Consider the following 11406-nt stretch of genomic DNA (forward strand, 5'->3'; position numbering starts at 1 on the left):
GCCCAGAGGAAACTCAAGCAAACATGGGGAGGACATACAAACTCCACACAGACAGCACCCCAGATCCAGAATTGAACCCAGGGCCCCAGGATTATGAGGAGGCATACAGGTCTTTTTTTATAATTAAGAGTCAATGTGATTTCATTTAAATTTTATTTTAAGTCATGGCAAGGTTTTAGCTGCAGAAAACTGCAGCTAAAAACTCCACAGGAGATAAACGAAAGAGGGGGGGAAAAGTAAATGATTATGAGAGCACCAGCCTAAGCCTTTGGAAAAACTAGGGGGGATTTCAAACAAGATTGATTTCTTCAGGAAGGACTGAAATGTCTGAAAAGGCAACAAAGTCGTGGCTGAGTCATGCTGCAGGAGAGTGCAGTGATGGTAGTAATTCTATAGGCCAGGGAAACAGGGCAAACAGGGGAAATGCTGTGGAATTTCATCCCCATGCTCACTTGTTGATGGGGAAAGGCCAGATCAAACCTGACTTTTCTTTGTTGCCCTAAAATGAAGTGTGGAAAGATTGGTTTCGCCCAGTCCCAGCAGCCCATCTAGCCTCAAGAAAAGGTGAAGAGTCCTTTTTTTTTTTCTTTTTCCAGGGGTGATATGGTACACAACACCAAGAAACAAAACATTGGATCCTCGCTGTTTATTTTCACAAAGGCGCCGTGGAGATTCGGCTGGGGGAAGGGCGCGCGTTCAGCACTTCTGCATTAGCAGGTTGAGTGACCTTTTGCCTGAAGTGCATTGCTCAATCAAAAATAAATACCTAATATCTAACATACCCATCCTGTTTTGCAAGTGGGTAGATGATTTCTGAAAAATAAGCTTTTTTTTTTGTTTGTTTGAATAGAATAGAAGTCGGGGAGGAGGGAAAGTACTTGCTCCCTCAGTCAGAAGTAGTCCAAGAGGGAGCCGAACCCACCTACTCAGTGCCTGCAACTGAATTTGTATTTATTTTTTAATGACTGGGAATATCCCCTGCAGAAGTCCTTGAGCCTTGCACGACTTCCAGTTCAGTAACACACTCCTGGCATGACTGAGTATGGATTGAATGGATTGAATATTCTTTTCTTTGCATTTTCACATGGTGTTTCTCTTTCCTTGCTTTAACCTTTACTATGTCTCAGTACAGCATTCCTATTGTGCTTTAAAGAGAATCGTATATCTGCAGAGGAATTACAAACCTTACTATCTGAACTGTATTTCAAGTATTCTGGGCTCCGTCTGTACCCCAGCCTCTACTGACAGCATGAATAATGAGTCAGGTTAAGAACCCTTTTCAAAGGAATTGAAAATTCAGCTGTTAAGCTCGCAACATCCATCCGTTTTCGTTGTGCTTTATCCAGTACAGGATCGCAGGGGAGCCGGACCTATCCCGGCAAACAAACAGGCACGAGGCAGAATACACCCCATCACATCATCACAGAGCACACACAGACAGAAACACACACTCACACCAGGGCCAAATATCCCACAAGACAATTGACCTACCCAGTATGTGTTTGGACTGTGGGAGGAAACCAGTGGGAGGGGGGGGAACATGCAAACTCCACTCAGATAGCACCCCAGGAACAAAACTGAATCCACAGCCTAAGCAATGCTAATCATTGCCACACTGTCACCCACCAACTAACATGTCTTTCAGAAGTGGGAGGAAATTGCAGTATTGGAAGAAAACCCATCCATACATGCAAACTCCCCACAGAGATGTGGCCCAGGACTACAGACCAGTAAAAGACACCACTAAGTATGTCGCCGTGCAGCCTAGAACACCTTAAAAAACACTATGGGGAATATATCATTCCAATTTATCCAAAATCAACAGCATTTAGTGCAGTGTTATGAAAATCTGGCAGTTTGTATAAATGCATAGCATCCACTCATGTTTGATGTAGGAAAACTGCAATATCACTTAATCCTGGTATGAAAAGGTCAAATCTGTTTTGCTCTTTTTTTTTAACGACGGATTCTGGAAAGTACCTATCTCACTGGAGCCTGCGTACCTTTACAAAAGCACCCGAATGGAGGCGCCGTGTAGTTCCCCCGTTCCGAAGTCCTTGTGACCGGCGCGGACTTGCCGCGTGGAACCGAGAGCTCCGCTTGCACCTATCCGGGCGTGCGGTTCTGCTGAAACTCGGCAACAGGGAAGCAACGCGTTTCACCGGGTCCTCGGTGGCTGAGCGAGAGCGCGTAAAGGCTGCTCTTGTGAACACGGATGTGTCTCATCTTTTCAGTATGATTGCATATCGTATATTTGTCAAGAGATACCTTTCTCTAACATCCAGGCAACACAGCGAATGCTTGGAGGATTTTGGTGTAATGACCACAAATCTAGATTTGTATGAATTGTTATCCTGCCTGGTTGCGGCACGGCCGTACGGTGCTTGGTATTGCTTCCTTGCGGTACTACTTGTGCTTCTGGGGTGCAGGACCATCTTCAATATCTGCTTTTTTCTTTAGTTGAAACACATTCTGAATATTTGTCAGTGGAAGTCCACAGTGATTTACACTTATTGCTATATTAGACTTATATATGATCGGAATATGTGATTATTTCTGACCGCAAAATATACGTCTGACAAATACTGTGTACATTCATCTTACAACATACATTACAAATACAATTTTTACCATTGTTTTTAGATTATTTGGGGTGTGACACGATTTCACAATAAAAGGGACAGTTTATCTTGTTTTAGTTTTTCCACAAATACCAAATATAGTTTAGCTAACTTCCCCAAACCACTATTACTAATTACATTCCCCTCCTTTCTTACTGCCCTGTCACTGACGAGAGCTGTGTCTTTTCACTTCAGGCGTCTTAAAATCCACTTTTCCTCAGAAATGAGCTGCCACAAATGCAGAGAGAGTGTGGACTTTCAGAGCTGAAAGTCTGGAGGCCGCCTGTGCACACCTTTGTTACCTGATACACCAGAAGATTTCACTAGGTGTGCGTGTTTCAGTCGGCCTGAAATTAAGGTGTCAGACGAGATGTGTCTTCAGTTGTTGCTTGCGCTCTGAGTGACAGACCTCTGTGATAGCATGACTCATCACACGGGGCTTTCCCTGGTGAATATCTCACAATCCAAACACGGACTCTGTTAGCTTCAGTGACATACATTCAGCTAGGACACCTTCAGACTTCAAAAAGCTTTCTGTCCTCTGCAGTGGCTGCAGTCACCAACTGCTTCTTTTCCTCTGTTTTTTTTTCATCAGGTATTGGTTTTTTTTTTTACTTCCTTCAGCATCTTAAGATCAGTTAACTTCAGGCTGTGACTGAGGTTGAGCAGATAGACTGCAGAGTAAGCTTATCAGAGCTACCTGTTCTGTGTGTTTTTTTTCTTTACTTGCAAATAACAACTTGCTCTGCGAAGGACAAACCAAAAGACTGTTTTTTAAGAATGTGGTCACACGTTGAAGGCAGAGGCTCATTTTTGAAGAGTACCAAACTAAAATGGCCGTTATATTATGGCTTATGTGGCACAGTGACACTGGTTAGCATTGCTGTCTCGCTGCACTGAGGCCCTGGGTTAAATTCCTGGGGTGCTATGTGTGGAGTTCGTATGTTCTCTCCTAGTTCGTGTGGGTTTCCTCTGGGTGCTCTGGTTTCCTCCCACAGTCAAAAGACATGCTAGTAGGTAAATTGGTTTCTGTGAAAACTGGCCCTGGTGTGAGTGTGTGTCGATGTCTGTGTGTGCCCTGCAATGGACTGGCATCCCCTTCCAGGGATGTGTACCCTGCCTTGTGCCCATTACTTGCCGGGATAGGCTCAAACTCCACAACGACCCTGTTTTGGATTATGGCCAACATGGTCTACTGGTGAAGAAAGCAGTGTCCGTGTTGGTGAAATTAGTACAGGCACCCCTGAAAGAGAGCAGCTTAAAAGCAGTTCCTGACTGCTCTGTAGCCACTCAGAACCCTGAGCAAAAACCTGGGCAGGTGGATTTTTCGAGGCCTCTGGGACGAGTTGGTCAGTCGCCCCATCGCTAATGTAGCCTATCAGCTACGTGATTAGATTTAGTTTTCTTCCGTACGTTTTAATGTTGTGGACTATCTTTTGTTAACATGATCCGTCTGTGCTGCACTGATGCACTTTGTCTCGCAGATGGCGTCACAAGGACATAAACTGTCTTGATTGCCGCCATGCATAATTCCGGTCAGTTAGGTTGTTTCACCACGTGCAAGCATTAGACACAACTGCGGAGTGGGATTCCTGTTCCCTGGAATTGTGTCCCAGGACAAAACTAATGGTTCTCATTTAAGAACACCCTCTGCCTATCAAAAAGCGAAATTCTTTTGGGCACTGATTTTAAATGCAAGGGCAAAGCCCTTGGAACTCCTAATATCTAAAGTGAACAGATGGATATCGGTAACCCCATTCCCCTGGATTTGTGTCCCAGGAGAAAAGCAATGATGGACGTACGAAGACGATTTAAAGAATGATTTCTTGGAATGACTGGAAAAGGTTCATAATTCTTCCTCTGGTAGCATTAGTACCGTATCATATTATGTCATATAACAGCAATTTCTAGATATGGGACGGTTTAAGAAAATACAAATATCTGTTGTTGTTTTTTTTTGCTCCGGATTTTTCCCGGTCCTTATAAATTCAGTGAGTTGTACAGATCACACTGGTTTGTTTGTTGTTGGGTTTTTTTTTTGGGTGGGGGGCTTCAATGCTACCGAAAGAGGATCTTGGAGCCCCAGAATTCCAAAAACAATAGCCAATACATTGTGCGTTTTCCGATGTAGCCTGGAGCGACAACCACCTGCACTTGTGAAACCATTTTGGCGCGCTTCCCGAGCCTGCAAGTCGACTCGAAGGTCTGCGTGTGAGCGTAAATTAGATACAACCCGGTACTAATGACGCGGAATCAAATGCAGTTGGATTTGAAGTAAGATAAGTATGATACAATCTATTATTACCCCCCCCACCCCTTTTTTTGTTTGGATTATATCATGCCGTAAAATTTCGACTTGAGCAGAAGATATTGATTATTCATTAATGGACTTGTTCTCATGTGCAATTTGCAGGTCGAGTTAGTCCACCGAGACCCCACAACCGCTTCAGTGCAATTGTGTGTACCTTAAAATCAACACGCAAACATCTTTCAAAAGTAACTCGTGTTCTAAAAATCTCATGTATGTACGTTTTTGTGCTTTTTGACAAAAAACTACTAGGATATATTAGGCCTGAATGTTTATTTATTTATTTTTTTAACAGTGAGGAAGCTGAGGGTGGAATGTCCCTGCGCTTAATAAATGGTTCGCTCTGGCTTTCAGACAAGTACAACACAGTTTTGAATTAAAATCAACACACAATAAAATGGTATGATCCGGATATAATGCCATGTTTTTTGAGTGCGGGCTTCTGTAAATCGAGTGTTGGGCATCAATGTTTGATGACGTGCCTGTTTTCCTCGCAGGGGGCAACAATTTTAACCTTGTAGATCATTTATGAAAGGCGGGAAGTATTGCGATTTAATGTTTAATTTCAAGCTTGCGACGTATTTAATTATGATTAGTTAAATGCGACTGTAATACGTATTCATTCTGCCTTTATTGCATTATTCAATGATGAATGAAGATGATAAGTGTAGATTCCCCGAAGTACAATCAAGTGTTTACGATTTAAATTATGATTTCTTCGCAGGTTTGAAATGAATTCCTGCACAATAGGATGGCGATAGAGGCATCTGCTATGTGTGTTAAATGTGTTTTTAACATTCCGAAGTAACGTATGGGTAGGATAATGTCAAACGTCTTTGTAAGAGGGCAGTAGCCTGTTTTAATCTCCAAGTCCCTAAGTGCGTTAAGTGTTACTCCGAGACTGCTGTGTATCTTGAAGTGGAGAGGGCGAAGGGGGAGCATCGGAATGTATTTTTCTTCAGTCTTGACGTTGAAAATAAACCCATCACCAAATGACAGCTTCCAGGCGTTGGGGCTGCGTCCTTTTAGCGACACGGTTATTCGTCGCTCTGAGCTGCTTTTGTTGTCCCCCCTCACACACACACACACTTGTGCAGCCCCAGCGTCCCGAGACGCACTCGAGACGTGGGTATTTATTTTTTAATCGTCTCCTTTGTTCTGTCCAAGAGGCTCCGCGTCCGTATGTGTGAAAACACTTCGTTTTTGAATTCCTCACTTTCATCTGTTGTGACCAGCAAAGGAATAGAGCGGCTTTGTTGACCATAGATTGAGCAAAGCCGCTGTGAGAGGTCTTCTTAAGGCGAGGGGGGGGTGTTGCTAATTATGCATGGCGATCGCTGATGGCTTGATTGTCCGCGTACAGCTGCACACGGAACCGGGGGAAGAGCCGAGGGCGGAGACGCGAGGGGAGGCAGACTCACTGACGCCAGTCTCCAAATTCTCCCATCCATTGGAAAAGACTCTCGATTGTTGGGCTTTTCCCGGCAGCCCTGTGTCGGAACACCTGATTCCTGCTCAGTCACACTAGTGACAGACAGCTATGGAATTAAAAAAAAAAAGGGCAAGCACAGTTTGCTGCGGTTGGCACATTAACTTGTCTCGGGAAGGGTTTGTTTGAACTTTCTGTAGCCGTAGGAGCTATTCACTACACGCAATGAAATAAAGGCTTGTTCGACTCTTCGTCACCCTGAGCGATAACCTCGTTGCGCAGGCAAGCAGGGAAAGAAAATACCAGATTAATTCATCACTGGCTCAGCACACTTATATAATTCTTATGGTTGACCATAATTACTAATATCAATGTGGCGGGTTTCGTTTTTTTTTTCACGCAGTTTCACAACCTCGGGTGCCCCCGCTCCAACATTCAGACCCGACACGCTTTCTCAATTTAGGAGTCTCCTAAAAAAAACCAACAGAAAACACACACACACATCTCGTAACGCCGCGAAACAGCCTTATCCGAGCCGAGGTTAATGCAACACGTCTGTCTGTCTGCTGCTGGGAGACAAATATGCTGATAGGCGAATCATCGTCAAGGAAAAGACGAAACATATTTTAATACCCCCACATTCCAGAGCTTTGATGCGAATCATTCCCCTCTCATATTTAAACACTTTATATGAGCCTAAAATGTATTTTTTTTGTCATCGTATGTTACAAGACATTTTAGTGCCATGATTTTCAAGAGACCACACTGCATTCATAAGAAGAACTATAAGAAGCTTCCACGTAGGTAATCGGAATAACAGCCTGAAGTATATGTGCATAACATAGGCATAAATGATTAATTGTCAAATCAATAAAACTGAACAGATCCGCTTTGTGCGAGATATAACCGACCGAATGACAAAGCAGAGAATATTGCACAGCGCAACATCTGGAAATGGGCGGGGGGCAAGGGTTTGATGGACAGCGACGTTCCCATTGACTTGCACGGCCTTGGGGCGGGGTTAGGCCGTGGAGTGACGGCCGAATAGGAGGGCTTGGTCGGTCAAGGCAGGCCGGTTGCCAGGGCGACGCGTTGGAGCGGGTGAATGGATGACGTCGGGAGACTGGCGCCGTGCTGTCTGGGGCTGGCTAGTTAGATCAACACAGCTGCGAAGGAATAGGACACACAGCTGGCCAGGGAGTGCATTCCTCAACAAAAACAGGATTGTGAGAAAAGGGAAAATAAGACCAAATAGGAACAGAGGGGAAAACGCTTTGATGCAAACTTAAAAATGCTGCGTTTTCTTTGTAAAAATTCTACGATTTCTTTGTAGGCCGTCTAAAATACAGCTGGAGAACAGAGTCGTTACAGTACTTGATCATTATTTTATTTCCCCCCGCGATTGAGTAGTTGTGCTTTTTTTTTTTACAAAAAACAAAATGAAATGAAAAGACAAAAATGAAATGAAATTGTTGCTCGTGTTCCTGCGGTTGACTGAGGCGAAAAACAACTTTGATTGGCGTGACTCGCGAAATAACCGCGAGTGGTTGTTCGCGAAGTCACTCGGCACGGTTCGCAGGTGGAAGTTTCCTCGGAAAAATAAATCCCAGATTTGAATCGATGAAAGTAGTTGGATGTGAAGCCGTGGATCAGAAGACCAGAGTCGGTTCGCTTAAATCGCGAACATGCCTGAGCAGTGTTTTACCTCAGGCAGTAATTGCAGGGAAAGTCGTTTTAGACATCTCTCATTTTAATGACTGCGACTCGTTCATTTAAATTGATGTATTTATCATATTTTAAATTCACTTGAGTAGAAGCAGGACAAAATCAGTAATACCACTAACGTAATTTTCTTCACAGAAAATGTTAAAGATTTACTGTCCAAGCTATGTATTTTGAAGTGTAGTTGGAAAGGCCTTTCCGAATAGAAGCATTTCTTTGCAGAGCAAACAGTAGCTCCCCGTTCATTAAAATTAAAATGCTTAAGTAACTAACTGAGCGGAACGATCTGACTTTTAAAACATGTCAGAATTACTTTTCCAGTTTGCTTGAGAATTACGGTTGAAGTTATCCCTATTTGGTGAAATGGCATTAACTCCCATTAGAACACAATGACCCTTTTTATTTTTGTGCACTAAGGGCAAGAGACGAGGAGAAAAAAGATTTTCTGACGCCAGGATGTCTACGGGTCATGTGAACAGCAAATCTGTGAACTAGGCGTCACTAATTATTTACAAGACGCCAGTGAAAGGCTTGGGAACTATAAACTGTCTTACTTTAAGGAGTGTTAATGCGCTGTTCTTGGGCTCTTGTTTTGTCTGAGACAAGCAAGTGAGGAAAACGCAGGCATTTTTTAAGGGAGACTATCTAGGCAGCCATTTGGGATTTGTGCCGAGGTTTCACATCTGACTGCACTTTCTCCGCCACTACTTCCTCATTCCTCGAGTTACCTCGCAACCCGGCGTGATTTGGGAGCCAATGGGAAGCGAGCGCTGGCCTGACCACGCCCAGGACTGTTGTGTCCGACCTATTCATTGGCTCTAAAGAACATGAGGGTTTGTTTGTAAGGTGGGCATGGGTGGGGCTACGGCAAGGGTGTAGTATAAAAAGGCAGCATCCGCGCAGCACGGAGTATTCACACCGATTATTGTGGGTGTAGAGGAACGAGGGGAAAAAAAACAAAAAAAAAAACGGACTCCAGCCTTTGGGATTTGTGATACCTGGTAACTGTTTGTGACACGCTTGTCTGGTGCAGAAATACGATTTCTGTGGCTTCTGTGATCTACTCTTCCTAGTGTGTCGCAGTTGTTGGTTTGCTGCGGATTATATGATGAAGGCCATCAGCCCAGTCCGGTCGGTCAGGAGCTGTTACGAAGCTGTGTGCTGCGTGTCGGAGCAGAGTCTCGCCATCTCCCGAAGTAAAAACCCCGTGGATGAGCCTATGACCGTGCTTTACGACATGAATGACTGCTACTCTAAACTGAAGGAGCTCGTTCCGAGCATCCCGCAGAACAAGTCCGTCAGTCAGGTGGAAATACTGCAGCACGTCATCGACTACATCTTCGACCTGCAGATCGCTTTGGAAAGCGAATCTCCCGACAAGACACCGGAGGTTGTGCTGTCCCTAAAGGTGAGCGGACTTGTGCTAAAATGTTGCCTCCGAATTATTCCGCGATGCGCGTTTATCGGGGGTCGTCAGGCTGCAGAATGATGGTGTGGATTTGTCTGCTCTTAATTGGCCGAAGGCAGACGAGCTCCTCTTCACAAGCTGTACTATGGGGAATGATGGCATGGTACAAGTACACGGCGTGTCATGTACAATATTTTCCATTGTCAACCCGTCTAATGCGAATGTTCTTAACGTTTTCCCACAACGTTTATTCTATTGCAGGCATCGGACTTCGCTTGCGATTTATCGGAAGATAGCAGGGGGTTGAGCGACTAACCAGACCGCACCGTCGCTTCCTACAGAACACACGGTGAGTGATTCAGCTGTCTCGCTTCCTTTTTGCATATTCCTGATGACGAATGAGCAGGGTTACAGTAACAGGTTATCCGGCTTGAAATGCCTTGTAGAAGGTGTGTGTGTGGAGGAGGTTCCTTTTTTTTTTAATAAATGCGAGCGCTCAACAAAAGATAATCGAGGCCGGGAATCCTTTCTCGGAATGAATTAATCCTCCGTGCTCTGACACGGCCCCCACCGCGCGTACATCTGCTGTACAGGCTGATCCGCCGGGGGATTTCTGCTAACAGTGCAGATGTTCAGGCAGCGGCGCGAGTCAATGGCTTTGCCAATACCCAGGAAGGCGCCACCGAGAATCTGGTTCCTCCCTCCGAGGAGAATAATTGCAGATCCATCTGTAAAGAGTTAGGAACACAAGATCTTCGGGGTTTTTTTTTCTCCCCCCACTTGCTTGCAAGCCCTGTCTTCCCTCGCTACCCCCCCCGCCCCCGTCCGCCGTGGTTGCCAAATTAGCAAACATTGTGTGTGTGCTGTTGTGGATTTGTCCTTATCAGCTGGAGGTTAATGAAAGTTTCCTCGCAGGCGCCAGGCTGTCTGCGGACCTGCCTGTGATCTGTCTGCCATGTGGGGGGGGAGAGAGAGAGAGAGAGAACTGACGGGCTGCTGCCTTTTTCTCCTTATTCACTGTGCAGGTGCGCCGTGACACAAGGCTCCAGTCGAGGCTACGTGTGGAGGAGGAGGAGGGGTTAGGCGGCGAGAGTCGCCCGGCAGAGACGGGGTGGGCTCCTGCTGACAAGCTTAACCACCGCACTTCCGGCTATCGCGCATCGGACTCTCCAAAGCCCCTGATCTGTTTTTAAGAACCGACGAAGCTTGTCCTGATTTTTTTTTTTACTCCCCAGTCCCTTTAAACCACTTTTATACATTTAATATCCCCTTCCACTTAAACTTGTAAGTTGCTGCGGAGGGCTGTTCTTTCCATGTATGATCTTTCTCCCTGTCCCAAAGTGATTGCTGATTTGTCTATAAGGTTATTTTGGGGAGCCCTTTTTTTCCCTCCCTGAGTTGCGCTATAATGCATCTAGGTCACAATGAAATTGTATATACCAAACTTTTTAAGGGGGTATCAAGAGGTGGGAGGGGGTGGGTGGGCTTTAGGGATACTACCCAAATGTTAATTACAACTCTATAATAGAGTTGATTCTGGCTGTTTGTAGAGATGTGGATTTCTACAGACTGTGTCTATATGCCGAGTTTTATAAACTTTTTATAAAAGTATGCTTTACATTTACCTTTTTACATAATAAACAGAAAAGAAGGCTATGGTGAATGTGTGCATTTTTAGACACCTGATCATTCCAGTAGGTTGCAGTTGTAATGAAATGTGTTTTTTTTTCCTGGAATCTTTTCCATTAGCATTAGTTACTTCATTTGTCAAAGCTGACCCTCTCTGCTCCCCGTCGGCTGTAGGGTGGAATTTGGCTGAATCCCAGCATTGTCATGCTTCAGTTGCAGGTGGTGTCTGATGGTGGCTTTTGGTTTCAGATTCAAGTTCCATCTGAAGTGCTTTGTGTTGGGCCTGTTG

The 11406-nt window shown here is 44.8% G+C and overlaps 1 protein-coding gene across 1 annotated transcript; it reads left to right on the plus strand.

Annotated features, from left to right (window-relative positions):
- The first annotated feature begins 8544 nt into the window (after positions 1-8544).
- On the plus strand, positions 8545-11142 carry id3 (inhibitor of DNA binding 3). Its single transcript, XM_088603091.1, has 3 exons — positions 8545-9488; positions 9750-9837; positions 10514-11142. Exons 1-2 carry the CDS (start codon positions 9186-9188, stop codon positions 9801-9803), a joined length of 357 nt encoding a protein of 118 aa, XP_088459217.1. The 5' UTR covers positions 8545-9185; the 3' UTR covers positions 9804-9837; positions 10514-11142.
- Positions 11143-11406: the final 264 nt, after the last annotated feature.

The sequence above is a fragment of the Lepisosteus platostomus genome, chromosome 13, assembly GCF_059453375.1.
Source record: "Lepisosteus platostomus isolate fLepPlt1 chromosome 13, fLepPlt1.hap1, whole genome shotgun sequence".
Lineage (NCBI taxonomy): Eukaryota > Metazoa > Chordata > Actinopteri > Semionotiformes > Lepisosteidae > Lepisosteus > Lepisosteus platostomus.

What these genes read in the sequence shown, in the direction of transcription:
- id3 (XM_088603091.1), top strand. Translation starts at nt 9,186, where the DNA reads ATGATGAAGGCCATCAGCCCAGTCCGGTCGGTCAGGAGCTGTTACGAA. An exon ending in AGGTTGTGCTGTCCCTAAAG is followed by an intron (nt 9,489 to 9,749) that starts GTGAGCGGACTT and finishes ATTCTATTGCAG; the next exon opens with GCATCGGACTTCGCTTGCGA.